This window comes from Radiomyces spectabilis, assembly GCF_025331425.1.
Source record: "Radiomyces spectabilis strain NRRL 2753 chromosome Unknown BYT42scaffold_1, whole genome shotgun sequence".
Classification (NCBI taxonomy): domain Eukaryota; kingdom Fungi; phylum Mucoromycota; class Mucoromycetes; order Mucorales; family Radiomycetaceae; genus Radiomyces; species Radiomyces spectabilis.
In genome coordinates, this window is record NW_026251926.1 from 908,435 (window position 1) to 929,227 (window position 20,793).

General features: G+C 45.1%; 9 protein-coding genes across 9 annotated transcripts; 7 read left to right on the plus strand and 2 right to left on the minus strand.

Moving 5' to 3' along the window:
- Positions 1-16: 16 nt before the first annotated feature.
- On the plus strand, positions 17-537 carry BYT42DRAFT_551597 (60S ribosomal protein L28-B). The gene is made up of 2 exons (XM_051566279.1): positions 17-299; positions 378-537. Exons 1-2 carry the CDS (start codon positions 53-55, stop codon positions 395-397), a joined length of 267 nt encoding a protein of 88 aa, XP_051428125.1. The 5' UTR covers positions 17-52; the 3' UTR covers positions 398-537.
- On the minus strand, positions 17-1,967 carry BYT42DRAFT_551598 (arginine N-methyltransferase 2). The gene is made up of 4 exons (XM_051566280.1): positions 1,626-1,967; positions 898-1,567; positions 603-831; positions 17-536 (listed from the first exon to the last, which is right to left on the minus strand). The coding sequence occupies exons 1-4, from the start codon at positions 1,827-1,829 to the stop codon at positions 479-481; spliced, it is 1,161 nt and encodes a 386-aa protein (XP_051428126.1). The 5' UTR covers positions 1,830-1,967; the 3' UTR covers positions 17-478.
- A 249-nt stretch (positions 1,968-2,216) lies between these two features.
- BYT42DRAFT_541833 (uncharacterized protein) lies at positions 2,217-2,890 on the plus strand (the record flags this gene model as incomplete). Its single annotated transcript, XM_051565576.1, has 4 exons — positions 2,217-2,250; positions 2,307-2,392; positions 2,449-2,575; positions 2,652-2,890. The coding sequence occupies 4 exons, from the start codon at positions 2,217-2,219 to the stop codon at positions 2,888-2,890; spliced, it is 486 nt and encodes a 161-aa protein (XP_051428127.1).
- A 552-nt stretch (positions 2,891-3,442) lies between these two features.
- On the minus strand, positions 3,443-6,648 carry BYT42DRAFT_609376 (uncharacterized protein; the record flags this gene model as incomplete). Its single annotated transcript, XM_051571257.1, has 7 exons — positions 3,443-3,647; positions 3,715-4,285; positions 4,359-5,206; positions 5,260-5,603; positions 5,665-5,991; positions 6,076-6,323; positions 6,402-6,648. 7 exons carry the CDS (start codon positions 6,646-6,648, stop codon positions 3,443-3,445), a joined length of 2,790 nt encoding a protein of 929 aa, XP_051428128.1.
- Positions 6,649-6,812: 164 nt separating this feature from the next.
- BYT42DRAFT_551604 (white collar one B) lies at positions 6,813-9,738 on the plus strand. The gene is made up of 6 exons (XM_051566281.1): positions 6,813-7,221; positions 7,307-7,607; positions 7,692-7,812; positions 8,032-8,088; positions 8,161-9,326; positions 9,390-9,738. Exons 1-6 carry the CDS (start codon positions 6,902-6,904, stop codon positions 9,525-9,527), a joined length of 2,103 nt encoding a protein of 700 aa, XP_051428129.1. The 5' UTR covers positions 6,813-6,901; the 3' UTR covers positions 9,528-9,738.
- Positions 9,739-9,911: 173 nt separating this feature from the next.
- Positions 9,912-11,486, plus strand: BYT42DRAFT_551606 (uncharacterized protein). The gene is made up of 4 exons (XM_051566282.1): positions 9,912-9,941; positions 10,026-10,076; positions 10,154-10,307; positions 10,370-11,486. The coding sequence occupies exons 1-4, from the start codon at positions 9,927-9,929 to the stop codon at positions 11,365-11,367; spliced, it is 1,218 nt and encodes a 405-aa protein (XP_051428130.1). The 5' UTR covers positions 9,912-9,926; the 3' UTR covers positions 11,368-11,486.
- Positions 11,487-11,610: 124 nt separating this feature from the next.
- BYT42DRAFT_12692 (uncharacterized protein) lies at positions 11,611-12,915 on the plus strand. Its single transcript, XM_051562172.1, has 4 exons — positions 11,611-11,755; positions 11,832-12,339; positions 12,397-12,549; positions 12,609-12,915. Exons 1-3 carry the CDS (start codon positions 11,631-11,633, stop codon positions 12,547-12,549), a joined length of 786 nt encoding a protein of 261 aa, XP_051428131.1. The 5' UTR covers positions 11,611-11,630; the 3' UTR covers positions 12,609-12,915.
- Positions 12,916-13,462: 547 nt separating this feature from the next.
- BYT42DRAFT_619635 (chitin synthase-domain-containing protein) lies at positions 13,463-17,284 on the plus strand (the record flags this gene model as incomplete). Its single annotated transcript, XM_051572356.1, has 6 exons — positions 13,463-13,781; positions 13,866-14,421; positions 14,509-15,904; positions 15,985-16,123; positions 16,205-16,488; positions 16,563-17,284. The coding sequence occupies 6 exons, from the start codon at positions 13,463-13,465 to the stop codon at positions 17,175-17,177; spliced, it is 3,309 nt and encodes a 1,102-aa protein (XP_051428132.1). The 3' UTR covers positions 17,178-17,284.
- A 550-nt stretch (positions 17,285-17,834) lies between these two features.
- On the plus strand, positions 17,835-19,768 carry BYT42DRAFT_551614 (Nsp1-like C-terminal region-domain-containing protein). Its single transcript, XM_051566283.1, has 5 exons — positions 17,835-17,882; positions 17,945-18,007; positions 18,067-18,909; positions 18,995-19,293; positions 19,349-19,768. The coding sequence occupies exons 1-5, from the start codon at positions 17,879-17,881 to the stop codon at positions 19,712-19,714; spliced, it is 1,575 nt and encodes a 524-aa protein (XP_051428133.1). The 5' UTR covers positions 17,835-17,878; the 3' UTR covers positions 19,715-19,768.
- The last annotated feature ends 1,025 nt before the right edge of the window (positions 19,769-20,793 follow it).

Sequence of the window (20,793 nt, forward strand, 5' to 3'; positions counted from 1 at the left end):
TCACCGTATCAACATGGATAAGTACCATCCCGGTTACTTTGGTAAGGTCGGTATGCGCCACTTCCACTTGAAGAAGAACCAGACCTGGCGCCCCGTTATCAACCTCGACCAGATCTGGTCTTTGGCTGGTGAAGGTGTTCGTGAAAAGTACAAGAACACCGAAAAGGTTCCCGTCATCGACGCTCTCCAGAACGGTTACGGCAAGGTCCTCGCCAAGGGTTCCGTCAGCCAGCCCGTCATCGTCCGCACCCGTTATGTCTCTCGCCGTGCCGAAGAAAAGATCAAGGCCGCCGGTGGTGGTAAGTGCAACTCATTGTTGATGATTATTGACGGGGTCTAACTTTTGTCTTCCATTGTTCTTTTATTCTTTTCTGCAGTTGTCGAATTGATTGCTTAAATCATGAAATAAAAAAACCAACTCAATGTTCATACATCTACTATATTATTCTACACATTTTATATACATATGCGTTTTTTGTTATACACTCTGTATGGTTTTACAAATGGGTAACTTGTAGGTTTCGAGCACCCAGTATCTGTGAATATGCAAGGAATGAATGAGATGATTTTTTCTGCCAACGCTCCCATTTTTCCCAACTTACCGTTGACGGACGCCATCCCAAACCCCCTTTTCGTCAGCCGTACCGATCGGCATTTCGACGTATTCCGTGCTTAGACCGAAATCGTGCAGATCGACTTCAGATACACGGCAATAGATGTCATGGAAAAATTGATTCGTTGCCCCGAGACCGTTGAACCATGTATAGATACCGTCTGTTTTCAGGATATTTGGTACAGCTTCGTGGAATGCGCGAAGGTCATCATAAAACTCTGTGACAGCAGGTTAAATTAGAGATGGCACAATTGGAAAGGAAGGTCGCAATCAGGAAAAATTACCTCCATAGGTATCGAAAAAGATGCCATCAAATGTCGTGGTCAAAGTCGGTACAACGTCTTGCCAGCGACCGAAAAGGATTGTCACACCGGGTTTTTTATCCCAACCAAGTTCCTTCATGTGTGCGTAAACGTCGGGATGGGCTTCGATGATATAGTGGTTGCGAGGTTTGTACTTTTGAAGCTCGGAATCAATCAAACCGAGACCAAAGCCTACGTTCAACACATCCAATCCTTCCCGAGGGCACATCACTTTGGCATGTTCCACCATCAATGGTCCTTCCCAACCCATCATCACAGCGTCGTTGTTCGCATCCAAAAGTTTGTTATCGTCATAATGCAGCTTCTGATGAAGATAATCCTCGTTGGGCGCGCCTTGTGCTTCGTCGTCATCGTCTTGAAAAGCGGCCTTCAAAGCTCTCAAGATAAGTTCCGCGCGCGTTCCTTCATCGACCAGTCGTTCATACACCTTAGTGTGTCCGTTCTGCAATGCCAGCTCTCCTGCCGAAACCTCTTTCTTATCGAGCAAATTGTACGGGTGATGTTCAGATAGTAACCAGTCGATAACATCCATATGACCGTGTTCAGCGGCGTGGTGAAGAGGTGTGCGGCCCAGATCATCGCCATTGAAGCAAATATCAGCGCCTTGTTCCACTAGCGATTTGGCTTTTTCCTGAAGCAGCGGACGTCAGACTACCGAACTACGAACATAGGTCATGTCATAAATTTACCACATCACCGGCAACAACTGCAGCAATCAAGTCATTGCCTTGTTTCAACTCTTCGGCCGTATAGTCTGCTTCCTCGTCTTCTTGCTCGTTGACTTGCGTTTGACTTTCTACTGCAGGTGCGGAATCCTCCTGAGGTTCATCATTGACGACGATGTCTTCCGACTTTTGTCTTTTAGAGTCAGGTTCTTCGTTGACGCGATCCATTGTTCCAAATACTATGCAAATTTGGGCTTTTTTGACAAGAAAAATTGTTTTGGCATTTTTCCGGATTTCTGATCCGAGTGGCCGTATACAAGCCACTCAAATAAGGGTAAATCGCTTATGCAACCAAATGTATTTTGGCATTAAAGACAATTAATATTCAAGCTGAATTGATAATTGGTACGGAAGACTTAGCATACAATGGGTCCCTTCATTTGTATACCTTTATTACAAGGTATCCATGGAAACGTGTCGTGGAGTCGGTTTCTTGTGAGCAGGAAACGGTCAAGTCTGGCGTACCTTCCTTTTTCGGTTTATCCGACGTCCCTCGCGCTCCGCAGGAATTTTTTAAAAAAGGGGACTCTGGGACTTTGTGCATGGACCCAGACCATGGCAAATACCGATGTGGACAATGTGTTAAAAGGTGCATTCTAATGAGTCTGGAGTACGGCATTGTTTACTAACATAATAAAACCAAAGACGTGGGTGATCTCGACAACGTTTTGTTCCAGAAGCCTCAACAGAGATTACAGCATGAACTCGGAGCATTCGTTCAAGCTTTCGACGTGAGTCCTGGCTTGCATTTGACAAGATTTCACTTTCTCATTAAATACATGGATAGGACAACTGTCACAGCAAGATCAATCCCGAAACGCTCGCCAGTCATTATGTTCAGCTTGTACAAAGTGTTCAACAACTGGAGCAAGCCAAGCAATGCCACTTTGACTTTGAAGAGATATCAAACCAAGGTGGGTGATACACCGCGATGTGGATAGGTGTGTTTTTTCTTACCTTCCTTCCTTTATTGTAATACTATTATTGCAGCCAGCACTACAAAGGAACGTTTAGCAGCTCTTCAGGATATCATCACACAGACGGAACACTCACCGGAAACCGATGAACTTGACGTGCAACGGCAAGAGTTTCTGAAAATGTTGGAACAGAAACAAAAGAAAGACCTTCAGCGTTGGCAAATGGAAAAGGACAAACTAGAAGAATATTATACCAAGAAAACACGAGAATCAACCTATCGAAATTTGGTGGGCTCCAATGCATGGTCGTAACCCGGTTCAATTTTTCCTCAAACAGCGCCCAAAAAGCTCAAATACCATTCATGGATTGGCTGCTGAAGTGACCTCCTTCGCAATTTACTGTTAAACGTGAAAACAGAAGCACAACCAAGATATACGATCTTTTGGTGCAAACAACAATTGTGAGAAAACCCAATAGTAAAGATGGGACTTTTCCTTTCTTATCGAAAGCAAAACTCATGATTCCCCAATACCGATAAACCTTCTTTTTTTATCTCGCTCAAAAAATCAACCTCAGCAAGCAGTCAATGATGGTCGATGCGCAAATTAAACTGCTCTAATGTTATTTAAATACTACATGTCAAATGAAAATGTTTCTATTATTGCAGTTACATGATAAAAAACCCAGCTTACTAAAACAATACAAAATCACCATCGTCAGGTATATCACCAGTGACGGTCGGTGTTACTCGACATCACCTTTGTGCTCATGGCAACCCGATTTGTGGCAATTCTCTTGTCAATGCCCAATTTGCCGAAAAAGGTGCCAGACCTTCCACCGCATGGAAAAAAAAAAGAATACGCTTACAAGTGATTTACAAGCCAGTAAAACATGAGTGTTTCGAAATGTTCATTGACACTGGCATGCCGCAGCCCGTGCTTCTCGGTAGGGTATACTTGCAGGTAGTGAGGTTTCTTATGCTTCAGGAGCTCAGCGACAAGTTCTTCCGTATTGCGAAAGTGAACATTCTCGTCGATATATCCGTGAGCAATCAGCAATCGGTGATCACTGTTAAATAATAACCCGTTCAGTGGTCCCATTCTATTTGTATGAATGGCTGTCTTTTTTTACTTACGTGTCCGGGAATTGCCCGATCCAATGCAGAACACTACTACGCGCGTAATTATCCGCATACTCGGACGGCAGGCCCATGTATCGTTCTGTATAGGCAGCATCGTATAATTCCCAACGTGTCACGGGGGCTCCGGTGATGGCTATTTTGAAAAGGTCGGGGTACTGAGCCAATCCCATGAGACTCAAGTAGCCTCCATACGACCAGCCTGTCACGGCGACTCGGTCCAGGTCAATCACACTGTGCAACATTCCATCCTCTGTCGCTTGTGCACCAAATTTGCTGTTGGCCAGATACTGGAGCCCTGCTATCTGATCTTTCAATTCGATCATGCCCAGCTTGTGTTTGATATATGACTCGAACTTTAAACCTCGATCGCATGAACCGCGGCCATCCATAATCACCACCGCAAAACCAAAGTAGGTCGACATCAAATAACGAAGTAATCGTGCAAACTTGAAATCATTGGTCACCAATTGCGTTTTCGGCCCGCCATAGATGTATAGAATGGTGGGGTAGCTGTTCCCTGCTGCGTAATTCCTTGGTTTATACAAGCATCCATGTAGACGAGTTCCTGCGTTGTATGCAATTAAATACTCACACCATCTGCAGATGCAACAAAAATCAGGAAAAAATGGGGATCTTACCATCATTGGCAGGAAATGTAAAGAGTTCTCCCCGGGGTATCGATTGCTTGTTCTGGGTGACATCAGTGACAGAATCTGGTGGACAAAGCCAGACATCGTTGCTTTTGAATTTATATTCGCTTGCAGGAGGAGAGGTCGGTGATACCGTGATGTGACTATCCTGACTGCCATACGATGTACCTGTATCCTCAAACTCATTTTCGTCCTCTTTGTCAAAGATGGATGCCAGCAGGACGGTATTGTCGTCGGAGACCGTGGGCAAGGCGCCATGCGAGCTGTAGTTTAGCTTTCGCAGTGCCAAAACAGGTGGCTGGCTTAAGCTAGAAAACTGGTCCACAAATACGCCCAGCTCCAGGTTCATGGTAATGGTGTGACTGAATCCAGGCGTCGTCAGGAGAACGGGGGTGCTCCGCTCATTGTAACGCACGACATAGAGATGGGTTTCCAGATCGGAAGGATGTTTGGCAGTAAAGAAAACCAATTGACGCCCTTCATCTACCTGAATTGATTTATCTGTAACACACCAATCTCCTTCTGTCAGTTGTCGTACGGTGCTGGTTCCGGTAAGATGATCTTGGATCACTAGATACAAATGTCGAAACCCAGACTTTTCAGAGCTCCAAATGAATTCGGTACGACCAACGGATGTCGAGTTTAAGAAATGATAAGCGTCTGCAATATTGATCCATATGTCGGTTTCTTCTTGCCACAAAATATCGAATTCCAAAGACGGCGTGTCTCCTTGCTGTTGCATCCGCTGAAATTCCTCGAATGTCCTGAACTGTGTGCAGCTTATCCTCAGGACCACCATGCGTGTTTGATCCCTCGAAAGTAGTTGCAACCATACACTAACACTCGCGTTAGGTGGATACTCTAGTTGAGATTTGCAGGGTGAACCCACCTTTGATTGTCCGGAAGCCAGCCGAATCGAACAATATACTCTATCCAAGGGAACGACTTGCGCAAGGCGGGATCCCAAATCCGTTTATGTACAATGGAACTGTTGTCATCGCCAAAGGACGGCTTAAATTCGACAAGGCGTACTGAACTCTTAGCATTGGGGCGTCCAGCGCGCGGGTAACGGATAGCTTCTGGAGGAGTTTTATCGGCCACGGAATTGACCTCGGTATCAGCCGGCGCCACCAGATCGACCTCTTCTTCTGACGTTTCCAGATATAAAATGCGATTCACCTCCGACTCGGTTACAGGTTCCCAATAATAGCTCGTAAATCGGTGAAACTCTTCCTGCAAAACGGTTAAACGAGTGTCGCCTCGAAAAAAATATATTCGTTCCCAAATTTCACACCTGCATCATGTATTCCGCCACACCGCAGCTGATTGCCGGTTTCGAAGGGTCCTGGGCGCAAAACGTCAACTGTAATTCACATCCGTCGAGATTACAGACCCATATGTCTCGATTGCGAATAAAAGCCACGAGCTCATTGTGATAGCCGCCTAATTTAGGATCCGCTCGCATACATCGGTCGGCGACGTCGGAACCTTTGGTGTAAGTGGTTTTGGAAGAAGTGTGATCAAGTGCACACGTTGACAGTGAAGTAGGTGAATTCGATAAATAAGATGGCACCTGCAAAGTCGATTGAACTTCACTTGGCTGAGGAACCAGCACCGGCATCTTGATCAAAAAAGTTGCTTAGAAAAAATTTCTTGCATAAAAAAGAAAAAAACCGCATTGACGTCTGCCCTTGTTTGTACTCACCATGCCATTGTCTCGAACGTACATACGATTATCGTTACCAAAGACGATGAGCATTCTTCCGCTCGAGTATTCATAGTAAGTGACGCCTTGGGGTGGCATCGAGACCTCTGACAGCATGGGTGAATCATTGGACGGGTTAGAGGCCATGTCACCAAGGAACGCTTTCGACCAAGTGAGAACTGGTAACGTAGACAACTTGTTCAAGTTTCCCTCGTTTCCCTTGTGCAGCTTGCCGTTGACCGAGGTATCTGTGAATAGACCAAAAAAAATTGTTCGTTTAGAGACTATCCAGGCTGTGCTTGTTTCGCGTTGTTTTCCATACTTACCTTTTGCAGACAAGATATCATTATCCGAGAGAAATCCAGCAAAGTCTACTTTATACAGTGCTAAATGGCGACTAAGACTGCCGTCGTCTGTAATGTTGTTGGCGAGGAAATAAAGTGTGGAGGACGAAGCATCAATGGCGAAATCTTTGATGACGGCCAATGCTTGGGCAGGAAAGCTTGCGTGAATTTGGGCCCGAAATGTTCTGACTTGCTGTCGGATTTGATCCCAGTTATAGGATTTGGACATGTCAAGCAGCCAGGCAAGAAAAGTGAAGACGGGGACAGTGTGGAAGCCAAAAAGAGGATTCGAATGATTGCGCGAGCATGATTGCATTGGAACGATTTCCCAAACTCAGATCGGCCGCATCGACATCACGTGCTTGCCGGATCAGTGGAGTTTTTCACCTACTTTTTTTTTCTGGGTGTTTCCCCCAGTGGAGATAGTTCCTGCTCTCCCCTCTCGAGCACCCTTCCAGTCTATGCTTTGAATTTTCTTGGCCATGGATCCTTATTTTGACAATATCTCGTCTTTCAATCCGCAGCTTTACGAAAGCACCAATATTCCGCCTCCTACCGATCGTATGTTTGACTACAGTGGCTACGCCGCCGGTCTCATTACTACCACCACTCCTTCGCAATTTGACGCTGGACCTTCAGTTGAACCTCCTATGAATCGTGGCAAAGTTCCCCCTATTCTACCATCGTTTCAGGCCATACCGTCCTCTACCACCACATCCGTGCCAGAATCCAACCGATACTCCGGCATGTACACCAGTACAGGATTCGACATGTTATCGGTCCTTTCACGAGTCGTGAATAGGTAAAGATATAAAAAAGTCGATCTATCATTCCTTTCCCACCGCTCGTAATGAAAGAAAAAAAAACTGACCCCGCTCTCCAAAAAGACCTAATCCACAGATTAACCTTGGGCCCATCGATTTGTCTTGTTCTTTTGTCGTCGTAGACGCTCGGCAATACGATTTTCCTATTATCTACGCTTCGCCCATGTTTGAACGCTTGACGGGATACGCACCTAGCGAAGTGGTGGGCCGCAACTGTCGATTTCTTCAGGCACCAGATGGAAGAGTCGTAATCGGTTCTCGACGTAAATACACCGACAATACAACTGTGTATCACATCAAAATGCATATGGTCCAGGGCAAAGAATCACAATCAAGCATCATTAATTACCAGAAAACAGGGCAGGTACTTTTTTAAAAAAGAGTGTTGGTGAAATTATTTTTTCATGGTGAGATGTTTAACAACTGATGATTTTGCCAATTCTTACAGCCATTTGTAAACCTTCTTACCATTATTCCTATCGCGGCTAATTCGGACGAGATTGAATATTTTGTTGGACTTCAAGCCGATCTTGTCGAACAACCAAACACGGTTATTCGCAGTATGAAGGGTAGTTAAGGTATTTTCATTATATTTTGGGGTGGGAAATAGGGATACACTGATGAAGACCAAAAACGAAACCACCGCCCCCCTCCCCCACCACAACCACCACCACCCATCCCCCAAGTTCATTGTAAAACTGCAAGCCTCACCATGGGATATCTGAGTGAAAGAGAGGGGCGTGAAAGCAAGGTTACACAGTCCACTTGCTTACGCAGGATTGCTGTAGACGGCACCTATGTCCTCAATTATCGCAATATAACTATACCACAAACCATTCGTGCAAGCAAGTATCACCTCATTGGATGATCGGATCTCGTCCTTTTAACACTAAATATATATATATATATATTTGTAGATGGCGACTTTGAACCGGACACAAATGGCAAAGATCCTGTTAAAGAATGGATTCGGCCACCGTCACCGAAGTCAACTATAGCCACGGTTGACAATGAAACACCAATGAATGTCGAGAGTCTCATCAAAGAAGCCAATACGGATGATGGACGATTCCGACGTTGTTGGCATGAGCTCTTGTTAGATCAGAGTCCGGATATGATCCATGTATTGACCATCAAAGGCATCTTCTTATACGTGTCGAAAGCGACAGAAACCCTTCTGGGTTATAAGCCTTCTGAACTGTTGGGCAAATTGCTCAAAGACATTTGTCATCCGTCCGATCTGACCACGGTCATGAGGGAGCTTAAACAAGCGTCGAGTGATTCCATGGATCCTGTCAATCTGATATATCGGGTAAGAAAGAAAAACTCGGACTATATGTGGATTGAATGCTCGGGAAAGTTACGCAACGAAGATGGAAGAGGGCGAAAGTACGTCGTTCTTTCGGGTCGGGAACGCCCAATGTACCAATTACCGCGGCGTGTCCTGGGCCTGGGACAAAGACTGTATCTCAGCAATGATACGTCGAGAAGGAGTGCTTACAGCCGAGGGGCAGATGATCACATATTTTGGAGTAAACTAAGTATGGACGGGCTGCTATTATACACGAGTTGGGCATGTGCCAATATTCTGGGGATACCACCGAACGACATCATTGGCATGTCGTTGTACCAGCTTATGCGAAGTAACCGAACGACCGATCTCACGCGTGCACTGGCCGAAGTGAAAGAAGGCAAAATTGTTCACTTGCAACACATCTTATTAAATCATGCAGGCATGGAAGTTATGGTGGACTCGGTATTCTATCCGGACGGTGCAACCTCGGCCAGTGATCGTCCATCATTTGTTCTGATGCAAACCAAAGTCATGGATGCCGACACCACGAACGATGCCAGTCCCGCGTTTGTTTCTATAGATCCCAATACTGTCGAAGCCGACACAAAAGAAACCCTCGACGATAGGGCCGACGATTTAAAGCCTAGCTCCACTGGCTCCTATGATCAAATGGTGGAGGAACTAAACATTGCAAGGAACGCCAATTGGCAATACGAGTTACACCAACTGCGCATCAATAACAAACGGCTGCGTGATGAACTCGGTCAATTGATCAAGAAACTGCGAGAGGTAAGCGAATGGGCTTCGATGGATCCAACGGTATCGGTAACTGAATGGACACTTTATACTTAGGAAGGAAAAGGGACCGAAAGTGATCTCACTGTCTGTTCATCATGTTTCCGTCGACTTCCTGGATTGAAGGAGTTGCCTAGCCAATCATCGCAGAAATCTCTTTTATGCAATACATGCACGCTGAATACCATATCATGAAAAAATAACTTCGCATTTATCCTTTTTTTTCTTTTGTTCTACTAGCCTCGCATATCATAATCTGCTGCGTATACTTGTTCAATATTATAGTCATTGATTTTTTATACATAACAAGCTTTCTTTTGCTGATCGATTTTTTTTCAACAGAGAGACATGTTCTTTTATTTTTGTTTGTATAGCTGTTCCCAAATAAAAGTGCCGAGAAAATGAAGGAACCATGGGGTGCGTCTTTGTCAGACAATTCATGCCAAAAAATCGTCTTTGGGCAGCATTGATTGGATATAATCCAAAAGCCTTTGCAAGCCGGCCGGAGTTGTGACTATTTTTATTTTGTTCGGTAAGGAATTGAAATGGGCTTCCTGAAAGCTTCCCAGCTGCTTCCCTATCCTTTCAACGAAAATGGCATCCATTGGTGTACGTTATCCATCCATTCAATCCGCTGTGATGATCATATCATGATGAATCCGTCCATGCTAATTTCTTGTATATTTTGAACAGATCATCAAGTCGTACCCTCAGAACCCTCGTGCCGCCAAGGCCGTGATTGCCGTAAGTAGAAACTGAATTCGAACAAGCCATGACAATAGTAAAAGCTGACCATTTAATTTTCTTTGGTTGATGAATAGGCTGCCTACAATGGCGTCGAAGTCAACATTCAGGACTTTGACATGACCCAGCTTAAGGATGAAGCTTTCATTTCCAAGTTCCCCATGGGCAAGGTTCCCGTTTTCGAGAGCCCTGAAGTCGATCTCTTTGAATCCTCCGCCATTGGTTACTATGGTAGGTGCACAGAAAAAACGTTCGAAGAAAGAGAGCAAGAGTGACTTATTGTATTGGTTTAGCTGCTGCCATCAAGGAGAACTCTCCCCTTGTCGGTGCCAATGCTGTTGAGAAGGCTTTGATCATGCAATGGGTTCTCTTTGCTGACAACGAAATCAACAACAACGTTGGTCAGTGGATCTACCCCTTGATGGGCTACATGCCCTACATGAAGCCCACCGTTGACGGTGCCATTGAAAAGACCAAGAGAGCCATGGCTGCTTTGGACAAGATCTTGTTGACCAAGACCTTCCTTGTTGGTGAATCTGTCACCTACGCCGATATTGCCCTTGTCACCTCCCTTGTGTTGCCCTACAAGGTCGTTTTCGACAAGGCTTTCCGCTCCCAGTACAAGAACGTCACCCGTTACTTCAACACCCTCGTCAACCAGAAGCACTTCAAGGCCGCCCTTGGTGAAATCACTCTTTGCGAGACTCCCTTGAAGTACACTCCTCCCAAGAAGGAGAAGAAGGAACCCAAGAAGGAAGCTCCCAAGAAGGAAGCTGCCAAGAAGGAAGCCGCTCCCGCTGAAGAGGCTCCCAAGCCCGCTCCCAAGCCCAAGTCCGCTCTTGACTTGCTCCCTCCCTCCAAGTTCGTCATGGATGAATGGAAGCGTATGTACTCCAACAACGACTCTGATGTCGCCATGAAGTGGTTCTGGGAACACCACGATCCCGAGGGTTACTCTCTCTGGAGAGTCGACTACAAGTACAACGACGAATTGACCATGACTTTCATGTCCAACAACTTGATCGGTGGTTTCTACGCTCGTCTTGAACGTGCCAAGAAGTATGCTTTCGCTTCCATGGTCGTCTGCGGTACCAACAACAACAACACCATCTCTGGTTACTTCCTTATCCGTGGTCAAGAAGTGCCCTTCGAAGTCTATGATGCTGCTGATTACGACTCTTACTCCTTCAAGAAGATCGAACCTTCTGAATACGAAAGCAAGAAGGATGAAATCTACAAGTACTTTGCTTGGGAAGTTGAGGGTTTCGCTGATGGCAAGATCTTCAAGTAAATTTTTTTTCTCCATCACTCCCACTGTTTTTCATGCATCATGCCAAATAAAATTGTAATCGTTTGCAGTTGTATCAAGTCCACTTTTCCCGTAATAAATTGTCATCTCTCGTATTAATATATCGCGTTTCAAAGCCATGCTCTTCACTTTGGTAAAAAAAAAAAGACTGGACGATGCCAAGCCACACAGGTGGAGAAAGAAAAAAGCCCAATTTTTAATGTCCCACTTCATCCAACCATTCCAGTTTGTTATTGAGCTGCATAATGATGTTTGGAGACGAGAGAGAGGAGACTTTACGCGAGGTAGCTGCCCTCGGTAATATCAAGGCGGTGCATCACTTTATTCATGCAGGTGTCAATATCAATTCTCAGAACAAGATGAATGGCTGGTGAGTACAGTTGGTAAATCGGCAAATTTGGATGATGCATCCTATATGTTCCTTGACACTGATGTGTAGAAAAAAGGACGGCCTTACATTGGGCGGCTCACCGCGGTCACGAACTCATTATACGGCAATTGTTGGGTAACGGCGCTGATCCGAATATCAAGACGAACAAAGGTCAAACGGCATACGACTTGGCCGCCACATACGATACGATTGCTTCTTTACTGAAGGATGCCATGGGCGAGGTCGATACTGCTACTTTACATCCCGAACCCGACCTGCCTGTTGTTCCTTCTTACCTAAAAAATCCGGATCTCGAAAAGTCATGGCTTCACCCAGAGGAATTTTCTGAAAATAAGCTCGAGAAAATTGTACGTCAACAAGCCGCGGTCGATGCCGTGCAGGAAACCGCCCCCGTCGTCACCTCTTCCCAACCTCCTACACAAAAAGAGCACGTATCGTCGACTCCTTTGGAAACAGAGAAAGAAATTCTGGTATACCTTGGCTCCCGGTCCGATGAAAATATCCTGGGATCGATTTTTTTGAAGAATCAAACGATCGATGCCGTGATAGACCAAATGAAAGAGGTACGTGTTCGAGTGTTCAGTGATTTACTCTCTTGTGATACTTATCATACGTTGCAGGAATTGGACAATGTACCCTCCTCATTTTCGATCGCCCGTCACAACGGGAAAATGGCTATTCCTATCAACTCGAAGCAGATGAACAAGAAACTTTTAGATTTATTCCGCAGTGATGACGATGTCCTTGTTATTATTCCCTCCTCTTCTTCATAAGTAAGTACCAAATTGTCAAGCACAGTTCACGATCCTTTGCTCATTGAACCAGTTTACAGAATCATATAATAAAAAACACAGTAGACCATAAGGAGTTTACATCTTTTTTTATTTTATCTTTCCACGGTCGCAATTGATGTGCTGGCTGATGCGGTTTCTGATGAAAAAGATGCTGGTTTTGTCATAACCTGTGTCTTTCTTATTGTGCAAGGGAAATCATCCCCGAAACCAAGAGCAACCAACAGACTTCAACTAAGACCCGATGTAAAAAGGTTTAGCATAAGGGACAGAACCAAGTCTGACATGCAAATGGGGAATCAAGGGAAAATTGAATGAATAAAAAAACATCCCTTTCGGGAATTTCGGTAGTTTCAAATTCGCCTTCTCTGGGAATGTGGCATGTTTACGTCTATACGGTGTTGAATTTTGCATGTCATGGTCAATGATTAATAACGGATAGTATAGAGAGGAAACAACTATCATAGTCATCGTTGATTCATCGTACTGTTTATTGCACACAGATGGAAGAACAGGCGAAAAAGAATGGGTGACATGGACTATTTTTGCGACAAGATGACTGGATCCATACATCCAGTCATTGGTTATGTCTATTTTGGTATCATCTATGGATTCAGTTGGCTGCGCTATTTCTGATTCGGATCCTTTCTTTCTTCTTGTGTTCTTTTTTTTTTCGTACTTCGGCTATTATAGAAGCTGGCGGATTTCTCTTCTGTTCTAATTATTCTACGAAAACGACAAAGAAGAGGAGATCATGGTATCCTCTTCGGAGAATAATAGCCACGATGATAGTGGTCGTACCGAACCATCTTCGCATTTGGAACCAGCGGCACAGATACCCGGATCTCCCTCTAGTCGAAAGTCAGTACCATCTAATTTACGTGTTGATACATCAATGAGAGACCAATCCTCTGTCAGTTCAAACCACTCAACCCATCAGACGACGTCTCGGCCTCCCAATACCCCTTCCCATCAACGTGACGCTCCTTCTGAGAAAGATGACGCTTCAAAAATCGATCTCGCGGAAAAAGCAATCACGGAAAGCGAAACTCCACGCGCCGAAGATCTTCGCCGAGCTCGGTATTTGACCTATACCGCCGTAAAAGAAGAGGAAGAAGCGAAACCCAAAGGATGGAAAGGACCCGGTAGTTACTGGGTAGCGGCAAGTTGGGCTTTCACGTGGTGGGCGCCACCGTTGATTCTGCGCGTCTTTGGTACAGCCCACTCTAACAGATCCGTGTGTATACATGCAGATACGAAATATTAACCAAAGACATGCATTTATATCTATCTGGCAGGAATCCGTGACAAACAGATGCAACAAGCTTGGCGAGAAAAAGTGGCGCTGGTTCAGATCATCATATTGCTGTGTGCGGCTGTGGGTTTTTTGACGTTTGGATTTAATGCCACGGTGTGCGGTCGACAGCCTAACCGGATCAAGCCTGCCGGTGTGGCCAACGATCAAATCATCATATCCGGTCGAGCCTTTGATCTCAAAACCTTCCGACATCCTACACCGTATCCTGGTGTCCCCGGCAGCGGTGATCTGCAAGAGTATGGCTTGGGCGGAAAAGATTTATCCTTCATGTTCCAAGTCGTCAACTACCATTGCAAGGATCTCTTAATACCGCTTATTGCCGACGATGCCAAAGGAAATGTCGCCAACTATTTCCCTTGTGTTCCCATTGATCGTTACGAACCTGCACTTAACAGTACCGATAACCCGAAACGCGACGGGTGCCACATTACACGCAAATCACGAAGAGCGCTGCGACGATTAAAAGTCGTTGGCGATGTATATTACAACTGGACAGACATTCAGCAACCAGGCACGAGTTTAGTGGCTTTCAACGGGTGAGTCCATATCTTGAATGCCACAAAGAAAAAAAAAAGTGCGGTGCATGAAAATCATACTAAGGGGTTCACTGCCAAAATCTACAGCAATGTTCTTGATCTGTCACGGCTGCGGTATCTGACACCCAATGTTCCTTTGCCACTGTCAATCGCCCAATTTGTTGGTCCCGGAAGTGCATTTATTGGCCGCGATGCCACCTATTGGTTGACGACGACGGCCGATCGGTTAAAGTTGGGTCAATGTTTAACGGATATACTCAAAGTCGGCGTGTTGGACTCCAAATCCGCTGGGTGTATTATTTCCGATATCGTGCTCTGGGTATCGTTGGCGGTTATTCTTGGGGTGGTTTTGATCCGTTTTTTCCTGGCTCTGATTTTTGGATGGTTTTTATCATGGAAACTGGGGAGTATTCGTGAGGAAACGGCCGAGGAACGGAGACAACGGCAGGAAGCCGTGCTGGATTGGGAAATGAACAACGTCGAAGATATGCATTACCCTCGAACGCGAAGTATTGCATCCGTACAAGACCTGCAAAATCCATCTAACAACTCTCTTTCGACCACCGACATGGATGCTGCGGCTGCTGGCACGCCTGGAGCCGTTCACACACGTAATAACAGTACCAGCAGCGTTTCGTCCGGCCGAGCCGCCATGGGTACACCCAAAGCCAAACGTCGCTTTCTTCCCATCACCTCCCGATTTACTCAACCCAATTCGCCGAGCCAACTGAAAACGTCGCGCTTTTACCATGCCAACGGGATGGAAAGTCCTCTCCGCACTACCCCATCCTCGCCAAATCATATGTCGTATATGCTCAACTCGAGTTTTTTCAATACTTTCGATTCACTGGCTCTTCCACAAAGCGGGTCGGCTTCCAATCTTCAAGCCCAAGAGCAATACAACTTCAATTTTGACCTTATTCACACCTTTATGGTCGTCACATGCTATTCCGAAGGTGAAGAGGGTCTGCGCACCACCATTGATTCACTGGCCAATACAGATTATCCTTCTTCTCACAAGCTGCTGCTCGTTATTTGTGACGGCATCATTATCGGTTCAGGCAACGGGGCGTCGACTCCCGATATTGTCTTGTCAATGATGAAGGATGATCTAGTTCCCCGTAACCAAGTGAAAGCCTCTTCGTACGTTGCGATTGCCGACGGTACCAAACGACATAATAAGGCCAAGGTGTATGCAGGCTACTACAGATATAACGACGATCCGAGTAAAGCTCCCGAAGTCGTTCCTGAATCCGAACAGAAGCATGTACCTATGATTGTTATTGTCAAATGCGGTGCTGAAGCGGAAGCCAAGGATAAAAAGCCCGGAAATCGTGGTAAACGTGATAGTCAAGTCATTTTGATGAACGCAATGCAAAAAGTGTACAACGGAGAACGCATGTGCGAACTTGAATACGAATTCTGCAAAGCCATTATCAAACTCACGGGATATCATCCATCAAGGTTCGAAACATGTCTCATGGTAAATTATCAGCAGTGTCAAATCACTTTACCGGGCGATCTTTGATATTAATTTCTCTCCCGTTACGATTGTTTAAATAGGTTGATGCAGATACCAAGGTTTACCCCGATTCTTTGGCGCGTATGATTGCTTGCATGTCGCGCGATGCTACTATTATGGGTTTATGTGGTGAAACAAAAATTGCCAATAAGGCAGACAGTTGGATCACGGCCATCCAAGGTATATATAAAAAAAAAAAATAGAAGTGATTCTACCTATTACACGTTTTTTGTCAGGTGGGAGAATTAACAAGATGGATAGTTTTTGAATATTATATATCACATCACATGAGCAAAGCTTTCGAGTCCATTTTTGGAGGTGTGACATGCTTGCCTGGATGTTTCTGCATGTATCGAATCATTGCACCCAAAGGCGACCGTTTTATTCCGATCTTCTGCTCTTCCGATATCGTCGAAAAGTATTCCGAAAACATTGTAGATACATTGCATAAAAAGAACTTGCTACTTCTCGGCGAAGATCGATATCTCACCACCCTCATGTTGCGCACGTTTCCAAAACGCAAGATGATTTTTGTGCCTCAAGCGGTAAAAGAAGAAAAAACCATGTCTAGTGAATATTGATGGCCATCTTATTTATTATGAATGTTGAATTCTTGTAGGTCTGCAAGACAGTGGTACCTGACACATTTAAAATTCTTCTTTCACAGCGACGACGATGGATTAATTCCACGGTTCACAATTTATTGGAACTGGTGCTGATTCGCGATTTATGTGGCACATTTTGCTTTTCCATGCAATTTGTGGTATTCATGGAACTGGTGGGCACGGTGGTACTGCCGGCAGCTATTTCTTTCACCATTTATCTTATTATCATTTCATTTTTTGTCACACCGGTGCCTCTGATTCCTCTGTTATTGTTGGCGGCGATTCTTGGTTTGCCGGCCGTATTGATTGCGCTCACCACACGTAAAATGGCCTACGTTGGCTGGATGATTGTGTACCTTGGGTCGTTACCGATATGGAATCTTGTGTTGCCAGCGTATGCGTATTGGCATTTTGACGATTTCTCGTGGGGCCAAACACGTCAAGTGCAAGGAGCCGGCGATGAAAAGAAGGAAGATCACGGTCGACGTGAAGGTGAATTTGACAGCACCGGAATTATTATGCGTCGATTCGAAGAATGGGCTAGACAAGAGAGGAAACTCATGGCAGAAAACAAAACCCCATCGTCCCAGCTCATTAGAGGTTACCCTGCCATATATTACGGTCATTAAATTTTGTTTTTTTCAGCAGTGCCCATTGTATCAATGCCATTTTTCATATTCTACCTTTTTTCAAAAGCGTTATCTTGCAGTATAGTTTTACTTGTTTCTATAAATACAATCCACCTTTTTTTTTTTTTTGCCACACATCACTTGTATCTTGCTCGACTTCTTTTTGGAAGGTTAAACCAAAAGTCTATGAATTGTACCTTTAAAAGCTATTTAGTGTAAGATTTGGTCCCATCTGCCTGCTGTTACCAGAAAGTGCAGTTACAGCTAATTCAAACCTTATCACAGTAATAAGTGTTCATTCTAAAGTATTTATAGGGAATTCATGTGTTTTTTTTTTCTTTTCTTTTTGCGTTACACGTTACGCTCTCTTGTGGAAGTTATCGCGAGAACGTAACAGTTACGCTCCCTTGTGTGTATGGAAGCAACTTTTCAGTCCGGATTGAAATAGACGGAATTATATGTGCTTTTGGGACAAGCAAGTGCTAAAAGACCATTTTGCTATTGGATACGCCTTGAAAAAAGGGATAAGATCGACAAAGTCACCAAAGTGGCATACTTGGCTGCATGGTCAGACTGACGTCTTTGGAGCGCCGCAGCGCAAATTGCACGTCACAAACGAGGTGCAGCCCAACTTTTTTATTTTTTATTTTTTGTCGGCGCGACCATATTGAGGCTATCCATCTCATTATCGAACGCGTACCATGGGTAATTTATTCCTGCATCTATTTAAGAGGCCCTTTACTTACTATCTTGACCACTTTTGATAGCCTTCTCTTTCGGAAACACCGGTGCTAATCAGCAAGGTACCGGTTTCGGTAGCTTTGGCGCAAGTAAGTGACGTTGAGAATGAGCAGTGTCGTTGCTGTTCTCTCATTAGGAATTTCAATAGACCAAAACACAGGATCCACCTTTGGGTCGTCTACTGCAACGCCGGCATTCGGAACGCAAACATCGGCGGCACCCACAACTGGATTTTCATTCGGCAGTTCGACCACGCCAGCCAGCACCACCACGGGTGGTGGAGGACTTTTTGGCGCATCCACCACTCCTTCCAACACCGCATTTGGTAGCTCCACCAATCCACCTGCCACTGGCAATGCCGGTTTTGGAGGATTTGGTGCATCCAATGCTGGCACCGGATTCGGTGCTTCAGCCAACAAAGGATTTGGTTCGACAGCCACCTCGGCTCCTGCCACTGGTCTCGGTGGCTTCGGTACGTCGGCCGCATCCGCACCCGCATCGACAGGCAGCGCCGGCTTTGGTTCGTTTGGCACCGCGACAGCACCTACATCGACCGGTTTTGGCGGCTTTGGCACATCTACGACGCCTGCTACTTCAGCTACCACGACGACGACGACACCTGCTTTTGGTGGATTTGGAGGTTTCGGTTCTACCGCGGCAACGACAACGACAAGCGCTCCTGCCACGACAGGTGCGACGAATTCATTGTTTGGAGCCAAACCAAGCACTCCAGGAGGCTTCGGCTTTGGACAAACCAGCAGCACACCTGCTTCAACAACAGCGACGTCCACCCCCGCTTCCGGTCTTGGCGGCGGTTTCTCCTTTGGAAATACCAACACAACTACCACTTCTACTGCGGCATCGGCTCCTAAAACTTTTTCGCTCGGCGGTGCTTCTACAGCTTCGAGCCAGCCTGCCTCGTCTGCTCCCAGCCTGGGAGGTAGCTTTGGTGGCGGCAGCTTGTTTGGAGCCAAATCGACACCAGCTTCCAGTAAGTGGTCACTGAATGGAATGTGGATATTGGGTCTTTTTTGAGTGTCTGATGAACTTTTTTCTTTACTCCTTTGCCATTTTAGCGGCTACTTCCACAGCTACTACTACAGCCTCAGGAACGGCTTCGATCCTAGGCAATAGCGCTCCTACATTGACATCACAACCTACAGTATCTGCAGCTGGTAGCGGCGCCAATGCCGCCGGTACAACATCCGCTTCTGCTCCTGTGGTCGCTCCCACTCCATCCTCGCTCAAGAATAAGACCATGGAAGAAATCATGAATATGTGGACAAAGGATCTCGAAAAATACACCAAACTGTTCCATCAACAGGCAGCTCAAGTATCTGAATGGGATCGACATTTGATCGCCAATGGCAGTCAGGTAAAATATTTCTTTTCAAAGACTGGTCTATGCAGGATATTCATGTTTGATATAGATCTCCAAACTTCACGATGAAGTGACCAAAATCGAAATGACACAACGAGAGATTGATCAGAATCTGGACTATGTCAATACACAACAAGATGAATTGAGTAACATACTTGATAACTACGAAAAACAGATCAAAGAAACGATGGAAGAGAGCAACTTACAGCAACCTATGCAGCCAGCGGATATCCAAAGAGAAAAGGCGTACACACTTGCAGAGAATTTGAACGGTCAACTGGACGATGTCAACCGTAACCTTACCATCATGATTGAAGAAATTAACAAGATGGGTGGTGCGCAACAATCGGCTGTTGATGAAGACGGTGATGTGGTAAGTTGTCTTGTACGATACAAGATGCGAGAATTTCGGTGACATGTATTAATTTCTTGGAATGGCGAATGTAGGTGGGCCAGATTGTGAAGATTCTTAATTCGCATTTGTCTTCCTTACAATGGATCGACAGTGCGTCCATGCAATTGCAGACTAAATTGAAAGAAGTTGCTCATCTGAAGGAAGAAGCTATCAGGAATCAAGATTCTGTATTGAAGAAGGCGTAACTGATTTGTATAGCATTAACTAAAAGAAGAAATAAACCCAAAACATCATGGAAATTGCTTGAATAGCTGCCCACAGTGCGTCACCTCACCGTTGTTTGTAAACAAGTTGGCCGCAGGAATACGATATACGAAACAAAGAATAATGGTTTTGGTGATGCTCATCATTTTCGGGAGGGCCTTACAAAATCAGGTAACAATGGATAAAAACGCGTGCGACGACATAGAATCATGCAGTTAGGAAGCCGCGACATGCGAAATAAAACTTTATCATACGGCGCCTGTTCTTGTGGGTCAGTAAACTCAAATCCAGATACGTCTCGCAAGATATGCATATTATCTAACCTCTCAAGGAGATCGAATCGGAAGCAAAGAGTTCACAAATTCATCACAAGACTTTTGAATGCCTTGAACGATGGGCGTTGCTCTTGCGCTATCATCCGACGATACAACAGTGCCATGGATACTTGAGATAAAAAAAAAAAGTTCTCTATTATACAGAAAAGAAACGGTGGTACTTGTTAATTTATCCGAGCGCATGAGAATTCATGCAGCATGATCACACATCTTTTTCATTTCTTATCTTTCTGTCACTCTCGGATGTTGTGGTATCTTTTGATGGCTGCACTGAGTAGCCTATCATAAACGTAGTAAACCATTGACGAGAAAGACAGTGTTTCTTTTTTGAAAGGGGCAACTTTGGTCATACCTAACAACGTCTTTGCTGAAACACCATGACATCCATGCATCTGGATTATGCGAGTTCACCCATACCTATCACATATCCGATTTCTAGCCTGCAAGAATAGTACAGTAATCATCGAAAGAAGGTATAATTATGAGTACGCTAGTTTGTTGTTTTCGGTTTCTCTTTGTTTCAATGAGAACATTATCACT